The 10,002-nt window shown below is 38.0% G+C and overlaps 1 protein-coding gene across 2 annotated transcripts in view; it reads left to right on the forward strand.

Annotated features, from left to right (window-relative positions):
• Positions 1-10,002, forward strand: part of v (Tryptophan 2,3-dioxygenase vermilion) — a 243,195-nt gene that overhangs the window by 194,424 nt on the left and 38,769 nt on the right. For both annotated transcript variants that reach the window (XR_016549167.1, XM_090401607.1), the window contains exon 12: positions 412-549. Coding sequence is in view for 1 of the 2 variants with exons in the window: in XM_090401607.1 (XP_090257733.1) it covers positions 412-549 (138 nt within the window). In the remaining variant the exon portion in view is untranslated. The remainder of the gene's footprint in view (positions 1-411; positions 550-10,002) is intronic.

Below are 10,002 nucleotides of genomic sequence, written 5' to 3' on the forward strand. Positions count from 1 at the left end.
CTTTTTTCCAAATGCATTTTACTCTCTTCATTAAGTTCACTTGTGATATTTTAAGGTTGAATGGCTAAATTTTTTGTAATGTTTTAAGTTGATTGCTAAATCCTTTTTAGCAATTACTTCTGTATTATAAAATTTTATTCTCAATTGAAGTATCTGTCTTTTGAATTTGACCTAAAACTTTCTATGCTGCATTAATTAGTGTATCCTTAAGTTCAAATTAGGATAATTTCTTAAATAAAAAAAGTTAATCTTAAAAATAATGTTAATCTTAAAACTTAGAATATGACTTTGCTCCTTCTCAGTTTGTTTTTTGATAGTTAACTAAATTTAATTGTAGAAATTTGTGACACTGTTAAAAGAATCAGTACTACTTAATATGATACTGTTAAGAATCCATGCCATTCTTTTTAGGGGAAAGGCGATTTACTCATAAGGCTCTACAGGGAGCAATGATGATATATTTGTACAAAGATGAACCACGTTTCAATCAGCCTTATCACATTCTGTCACTTTTGATGGACATTGATTCCTTAATTACAAAATGGAGATGTAAGTAATTCACTTGTATCTCTAATATATATCTCATAGAATACTTATTCTACATAAAGTGCTTATTCTTCTCTATTCTATTAGGTATATATTAGGTTCTGGCTTGCATATTAATCAAATACAGTATGATACAATATCCATATAAAATGCTTTCTATCTAATGCATTTTATTTTCTAAGATTACATACTTTCTAATGAAACAAAGTGTGTTGGAAGAGGTAAGGGAGGGTTTTTTCCCCTAATAAACAGAAGTTTCTAGCAACAGCATCATATTCCTCCCTCACCTATTTCAGCACACACACATTTGACTATTTCTGCAATGTATCAAGTGGCATCTTGAGATGGGAGTTATGCTAAAAAAATTAACACTGAACTGATTTAAGATAGTATACTTAAACTAACTAGAAACATAGGTAAATAATGGTGCAAAATTAGTTTAATATAGAGCTATACCATTAGTTTCTGATAAATTAGTTTTGTTTATCAGTATGCATGCTCAGGCACATCTCCGTTTCACAGCCAGTGTTCAGTTGTGCATTGGAGACAGAAAGACTGGAGTAATTATTCAGGTCCTGCAGTTTATGTTCTCTTACCACAATAGTCAAAATTATATCTAACATCATGCTGTTTTTCAAATTTCTGAACCCATTTGTTCAGACTATTAATCTCTGCTGTTGTAATGCATATGGAAGATCTCTATTTTGAGAAATTATTATCTGGGCATCTCCATGGAATCTAAAACTTGTCATGGGAGTCCAAAATTAACACATTGCACTCGGCAGTGTCAGCATGAGTGTAATTCACTGGCAGGAACTAGCATTAGCATATATATGTTACTTCTGCTTTGGGCAGTCATACTGTCGCTTATATAGCAAGTTACTTGCAACCTTTTCGTCGTCATCATCATCATCATCATCATCATCAATTTCCTGATATACACCACTAGGGGTGTTCAGGTTACTATGACAGCACCACATGATTATAAAGTTTACATTATTATTAATCATCTATCAACAATTTTCCTCCAAATCAGTCTATTACTTGTGAGCACTCCAATATTGTTATATCTAACATTCCATGCTTCTAAGGCACTTCTGATTGAATCAATCCACCTAGACCTTGGTCTTCCTCTGGGCCTTTTTCCTGCCATCTTGGCATCAAACACCTGTTTTGCTAACCTTTCTTCCTCCATTCTATTTAAGTGGCCATACCACCTTAGATTAGCTCTGCTGACACCTTCTTGAATGCTAATAATGTCAAGGTTCTTTTCTAATCTAATATCTTCATTTTTAATATGATTCTGTGACTGATGCCATCTGTTCATTCCACTAATCTTCTCAGAACTCTCATATCTGTGATGATATATTTGAAGTCTCCAGTCTTTGATCAAGAGTTATTTCTAACCCAGTTCTCATATCCATAAGTTAAAATTGGTTTGAACGCTATCTTATATACAGATAATTTAGTGTTTTGACTAATTTCTTTTTATTCCATATAAATTTATTAGCTGACTTCTGATCATATCAGCTTTACCAATTCTGTTGTCTATTTCTATATTTAATTTGCTATCTTCACTAAAAATCATGCCTAAATAGCTGAAATGTTTTATTTGTTCTATAGATTCACCATTGATGTTTTCAGTGTTTCTGCCTATTTTCATTGCCTTCTTTCTTTTTATTGCTGATTTCCATATTTGTTACATACCAAATTTGCTACAACAGTTATTCAGCTTAGTCAGGGAATCTTGCAGTCATGTACTGCATTTATTCAGAAGTATAACATTGTCTGCATAAGATTAACATCGACAATGTTGATATCACCTTTAATACCACATTTCCTTCATAATGTGATCCATACAGATAATGGATTAATAACAGTGGATAAGTCACCTATTTGATTTAACATAAAACCATCTTCCTGTACCTCCTTCAATCTAACTGCTGATTTGCAGTTTAAATGCATTGCTCGATATAATGTACCATTTATACCACTGTAACATTTTGAAGAGCTTTCCTCTTCAAAATGTTACAGTCCTGGCACCTGGACTGTAACATTTTGATGGGGATGTGACAAGGTGCCAGGATGGCACCTTGTCACATCCCTTTTCCAGATCTATGAAACTTAGTTGGCTTTTTCTACTCCAAGTATGTATTCTTAACTGCATTCCTGTTGGGAGTTTTGTAGATCCTTGCTATATTCACAAGATTTATCTGAAATATTTGTTGTAAAGTGAAAATATGATCCAGACAACTTTATTTGCCTTCAATCCAACTCGTTCTTTGCCAACTATTCTTCCACAATTTTTCTTATCTGTTTCTCAAGTATACTTGCAGCAATCTTACCAGGAACACTCAGTAGGTAAATTCCTCTATAATTCTGACATTCAATTTTATTTTATTTTTTATAGATAGGTGCCATGAGAGCTCGACTTCAATCATCCAGAAATTGACCCGATGACTGGGTTTTCTGAATTATTCAGTGCAACCACTGTAAAACTTTTATACCTCCATATCTGAACATTTCCAATCAAATTTCATCTGCCTCCAGCTGCCTTTCCACATTTCAGGGTTTAGTTTGTTTTTCTACTCCAAGTATGTATTCTTAACTGCATTCCTGTTGGGAGTTTTCTTCAACCATGCTGGTACGGTTTGTTTCATTTAGCAATCTTTCAAAGTAATTATTCCAGACATCCAGAATATCTTTATCTTCTAAGTGTTTTTAGTAGCCTTCAGATTATTTTGCCACTTTCTTGCTATTTATTTTCTATGTTCTTACCAAAGTATTCCCATGAGTTTTGTATAGCTAGATTTACGCAATGCTTTTCTTTCTTACATCTCTCTCTCTCTGTATTCTCTAAGAGTACAAGCTGAATTATGTGCCAGGAAATTTCTTGCTTTCTGCTATTCCTTGCCTACCTCTTTAACATCTGGAATTCACCATGAAATTGTAATTTTTCTGTCTTTAAAGTCAACTTTGCCATATGCCTCTCTTTCTGAATCAATCAATATTTTCTTCAGGGTTTGCCATTGAATTTCCAAGGTTTGGTTCTTGTTTTCAAGCTCTTTCATTTTTTCTTGAATGATGTTTGTGTATTTGAATCTACAGTTTACTTCTGAAAGCTGCTTAACTTTGATTAATTTTAAAACTTTCAAAAACACACTCTTCTTTTTTTTAATATGAAATTCAATTTTGTCCTACACATACTAGATAGTGATCATTTCCTGTGTCAAATCCTTTCTATATTCTTTATTCTTAATCTGTGGGAAAATATCGCTATCAACTAAACACAGTGAATGAGACTTTATTTCTTGCATCTTCTCTCCATGTGAATTTGTGCACATTTTTATGTTGGAACATGATGTTAGTAATAACTAGTCCATGGCCTCAACTGAAATTCAGCAGGCACTTTTCATCATTATTAGCTTTGCTCTTTTTTCCAAATTTTCTCAAATTATTTCTATATGTCTGATTTCCAACTCTTCAGAGTAGAACTCCGACAAGGACTAATTCCTTTATTTTTTTGTTGTGTCAGCTGCCTTAAAAAACTCCTCCATTTCTTTTTGCCAGCCTGGTTGGCCGAGTGGTTAGCATATCCACTCTTCAGCCAAAAGGCTGTGGATTAGAATCCCACCATGTCCATGGATGTTTGTGATTGTCTGTGAAAATACTAGTGGTGGTGGTGGTGGTGGACAGTAGATGACATTTGTGTAGATGATAATGCTTATGTTTCAGTTTGCTGTAGTTAGTGGAGTTGAATGGTAGAGACAGAGTTGTAAAGTAGGTGCCCTCCTTCTGTGAGTCTTTGGACTCCTTGGAAGTGTCATGTAATAATAATAATGCTTTCTTTCTTAGTAGAACCTTCTGTGGGACAGCAGGCACAAATAAATCTCACTGTCCAGATCTTCATTCTGATATTTTCCATGTCACTCTACTTGATATTGCCTGCCATTCAAGAAGATTATTATTGTATTTGGTGTTGAATACTATTGCTACTTCTCAGTTTCCTTAATTGTTATTGCCTGAATATAACATTTTGTATTTGTTGCTTAGAAAGATCTCACCTGTTTTTGTCTTATTTGTTTCAGTCATACCTATTATGTTGATCTGGTACTTATCCAATTATTGTCTTAGATCCATTTCTTTTCCATTGATGCTTCTTACATTGCCAATCTTGAATTCTGATGTTCAGTTAGATGTGTTCCAGTAGCTGACTTTGCACTGTTCACCCATGTTCCCTGACAAAAACAATGGGCGCCTTGTTTAACTGGGTGATGCCCAGCCAGCCTGAAATTCTGTCATATTGTACTTTCATTTTGCATTGTGGTTTAAGCCAATGAGTTCAATTTGGTTGTCTAATTTCCAAATTGCCAGTCCATCCTAATTTGTTTAGTATCCAGGTAGATGGCTAACAGGGTGCACCATGAGAAGGTAAGGATTGGACATTACATTAGAAGCTCCAGTTCTTCACATTTCTTAGAAGGCCACATGGAGCTCTTCTTCCAGTTATACAGCTTTGACCCTTAAGCAGCGTATATTATATATATATATTCTCATATACATTTCCTGGAACTGAAAATTTGAAAGAGGATGTTAATAAAAATAGGTTTTAGTTAGTTATAGGTTTAGTTACTTCATATATAGGTATATTTATTTTTAGTATATATAGGTTTAGTTACTTTATAATTAGTTACTTTATATAGGTTTAGTTACTTCATAATGAAAAATACTGCCCTCCTGTAGGAGGGCAGTATTTTTCATTAGGAAGTTTCAACAACTGACCTCCATGGAGTCAAGAGACTCACATACACAGCTCATCATACCTCAACTGAAATGCATTCACTGTCCCTGCACCCACCACACTTTCAGGCAATGCATTCCAATCCTCCCCACCACCATTCTTCATGCAAAAAAAAAAGCTACTCCTCACTTCCCCTTGCTCACACCCACCTTATACAGCTTTCAGGGATGCTACCTTGTTCTTCCCTGTCTCCAGATATTCTATGAAAAATCTCATCCCAGTTAATCTGGTAATTAGCCCTTACCAACACTTATGTGTCTCAATCATGTCTCCCTGCTTTCTTCTGCACTAGGCTCTGTAATTAGCATTCTCTCAATCTGTCCTCATATTCCACATTCCAGAGACCAGAAAATAAATTAGTCAATTATCTCTGAACCCTCTCCAACATCTCGTCAACCTTTTGAAAATCTGGTGACCAAATTTGTGCACAGTAATCTATATGCAGCATGATCAAATTCTTGTATAGTGGAATCAAAACATCCTTCCTTCTACATGGTTCTCCACATCATTCCTATAATCTACTGTGTTGACCTCACAATTTTAAAAAAATGCCCATGAAATTTCAAGTCCCTATCCACCATCATTTTCAGATCTTTCATCTTCTCCACCTCCTCTAAAATATCTCTACCGATCTTGTACTCTGCATCTGAACTTTGCTTTCGAAATAATCTTATACTTTGCACCATTAAACTGATATCCCCATACACTTGCCCATTCAGACAGTCTATTTAGTTGCAAAGCTACATCTGCTCTACTTTCTCATGATGCTCCCCGATTTGCATTGTCTGCAAACAACTGTATATCACCATTTAAGCCCTTTCCGATGTTATTTACATACAAATTAAACAACAATGGTCCCAAAGCATACCCATGGGGAATGCCACAAGTGACTTTCCTCTTCTTTTGTATATTACTCCCTGATATCAAACTTGCTAATACCTATCAGACAGCCAGTCCCCAATCCAACACATTAATCTGTTATCCAAACCCATCTGTTCCAATTTAACTACTAACTAGTTTGTCATGTGGCAATCTATCGAAACCCTTTGCAAAATCTAAATATGCTACTCTATATGCATCACCCCCCCCCTTGTGCAATGTATTCATCACCTTGTTATAAAAATAAGGAGATTGCTAAAACTCAATCTTCCTTTAGCAGACTCATGCTGTCCATTAAAGAGAATTCTACTACTGTCAATGCAGTTCTGCCTTGTTCTCACTAGCTCCTCCACTTGACCACAACTCTAGACAAGCAGATTGACCTATAATTTGAAGCCTTAGTCTTATTATCCCCTTTATGAAGTAGAACAATTTTGCCATCTTCTCACTCCTTTGGAAACTGGGCTAATCTAAGACTCATGTTAAGAAAATAAGTTAAAGCTGTTAACTCCCTGGAACATTCCCTCAAGGCAAGTGGTGATATAACATCAAGTCCCATGTCTTTGTTGACATTAAGTTTACTCATTTCCTCATATACCTTCTGCTCACTCTCCATCATTGATTCCCCCCCCCCATTTCCACTACTCTTAAGTTTTCTCTCTTTCTTTCTTATTATTGATGGTTCTCATATTTACATCTTTTTATAGCATTCTCCTTAACTATTGTTAGGGAGAATGCTATAAAAACCATTCTCATGATATATTGACATTATTATTATTATTATTATCCAAGCCTCCATGGAGTCAAAAGACTCATCGTGGGAGGTCGTTTTTAGGAAACACAAAGTCTATCATACCACTCTCCCAACCCATTGACCGTTCTGCTCCAACCACTCCTGCAGGCAATGCACCCCAACTTTCAACCACTCTCTCCATGCAAAGAAACCACCCATCACCCTCCTGGGCACAGCCTCCCCTGCAACCCCCATCATCGCCCCCCCTTCTGCTCCACCAAGCAAAAGAACTCCCCAATGTCCACCCCGCAACCGCATCTCAACAGTCCAAAAGTCTCGACCACACCACCTCTCCCTCCTCTATACACCAACACATTCCCTCAGTCGATCCTCATAACTCATATTGTACATTCATGAAACCATCTCTGCCATCTGCCTCTGCACCCTTTCCACAGCCAAGCCCCCCCCAATTCAAGAACAACAGTCCAAGTGTGGTCCGATCAGGGTTCCACACAATGGAACGACAACTCTTTTATCTCTGCAGGTCACTGTCCTTCTCAGTATTGCAGCAATCCTCTGAGCCACCCCCATCACCCCTGCAACATGCTCCCTGAATTTCAGTTTTCTATCAATCATCACCCCCAGATCTCCGTCTCCCCCCTCCAGCACAGCTCCCCCAATTGAGCATGCATCCCCCCCCATCGATAGATCCCAAACCCCAAGACTCCACATTTCGCTGCACCAAACCAACACCCCACCCACCTGCCCATTTGTCCAGTTGTTTACCCAAATCCCCTGCAGGGCCACCACATTGCACCATCACCAACAACCCCTCCCAGCCCCACATCATCCGCAAACAACTGAATGTCCCCTTGCAATCCATTGACAATATCATTGATATAAAGGTTGAACAACACTGGCCCCAGTACTGAGCCCTGTGGAACCCCCCCCCCCCCCCGACACTGCTCCATCATACACAACTCTCTGATACCTATCAGCCAACTAATCCCGAATCCATTTGACCAACCCGACATTTAAACCCATGTACTGCAACTTAAATATCAGCTTATCATGTGGCACCCTGTCAAACGCCTTTGCAAAATCAAAAAAAGATGGCAGTATATGCCCCTCCCCCATCAACCACTCCCATCATCCTATTATAAAAGGCAATTATATTACTAAAGAAAGATTCCCCCCCCCCAACAAATCCATGTTGATTCTCACAGATAACATCACTCCCATCTGCTTAATGCTATACACAGTCGCTGATCAATCTCTCCAAGACCCCAACAACCACTGATGACACACAAACAGGCCTTCCAATCTGCCACCACCCTCCATGCAGCAGCACTATCTTACTTTCCTTCCATTCCCTGGGTACCTTTCCCACAGCCAGACTTTTATTGAAAAGCCAGACCAATGGAGCCGCCAGCTCCCCAGCACACTCTCTCAAACTCATGGTGAAATACCATCCAGTCTAACAGCTTTACTGGTATCCAAAGTACTCAGTATTTGGAACACACTCTCCCCCTGCAACCCCAAACCTGCCCCATCTCTCCAGCATTAAAATCTCCTCCAGGATGAAATACTCCAACAAAGTGCCCATTAAACAACTCCACTATGTCACCTGCATCAATCACTCTATTTCCATTTTTATCCCACAATGTCATTCTTTCACAATCGTTTCTCTGCCAACTGGCCACATAGCTAAAAATTTCCCCAGGATTTTCTTTTGATCTTAGTGCCAATCTCTTCTCATATTCCAGTTTTGCCTTCCTCACCATTCTGGTCACTCTCCTGACCTGTGTCTTATATTCTTCATGTATCTGTACTCCACCCCTCTCCTAGAGGACATATCTCTTCCATAATCTCTTTTTCAACTGCAGTTCCTTTTTGATATCATTTGTCATCACTTTACACCAAATTGTGTCCGCTTCTTCACCCATGGAACACTGCTTACTAGTGCTGCTAACAAATATTCCTTCACAATTTCCCAAGCACTAATGATATCCCAGCCAATTCCTCCCTCCATAAAACTGCCCCTAGTTGATACCTAAGACTATTATAATCACCCGCCTTATAATTCTGCATACGTTCTCTTTTCTTTGATACACCTGCATGTCTGTTCATCTTCCAAGTCAAAACCACATGGTCACTCTCCAACTGGTGGGAGAGATGTCATTTCACTTATTATCAGCTCTTCTGATGCTATGACCAAATCCAAAACTCTTGAACCTCTTGTTCCCTCTATTACATGTTGCCTAAGACATTTGACCTTCAAGAATTCTAGAAATTCCATTTCCTTATTGCTACATGCATCTTCCTCTCCCCAATTTATACTGCTGTAGTTAAAATCTCCCATAACAATCATTCTTCTTGCACTTACCAAGCTCAACTGCCTAAACATCTCCTGGTCCCCCACCCCTCTGTGCTCCCTGGTTTGTAGTAACATCCCACTAAATATCCTGTCTTGCCTATCTCTACTTCACACCATATGCTTGCAAAATCATTAGTGTCACTGCTTTCCAAAGCCTCCATTCTTAGAGGACATAAGTCATCACTTATCATAAGCAGTACTCCACCACCACGTTTTCCTTTCCTATCCTGCCGAAAAATACTGTACCCTGCCACTTTAATTCCGGTTATTATATCATCCTCCATCAACCATCTGCTGAAATGCAAGTACAAAATTTCTGCAGGGAACAATGTTTTCTCTTGCCCCTGCCAGATAATTTGGGTGATGGTGAGAGAGTGATGATCATCCGATGTGAATGTTAACTACTGTATACAGAGTGCCTATCATACAACTCCTTAAACTCGATTCACCACTCTTCAGGCAAGAAATCTAGTCCTGATATCCTTTCTGTTTACTCTTACTTAACATCAGGGATGACCCTTGTTCTCTCTGTTCCCGTCGTGCACTGAAAGATTTCCTATGTATCTATTTTATAAAGCCCTCTGTAGTAACTTGCATTTCTGTTATATCCCCCCCGATTTTTTTTTTTTTTTAATCCAAACAATGAAATTTTTTAACCCTTCAATC

The sequence above is a fragment of the Typopeltis vanoorti genome, chromosome 12, assembly GCF_054136105.1.
Source record: "Typopeltis vanoorti isolate ZY-2024b chromosome 12, IOZ_Tvanoo_1.0, whole genome shotgun sequence".
Taxonomy (NCBI): domain Eukaryota; kingdom Metazoa; phylum Arthropoda; class Arachnida; order Uropygi; family Thelyphonidae; genus Typopeltis; species Typopeltis vanoorti.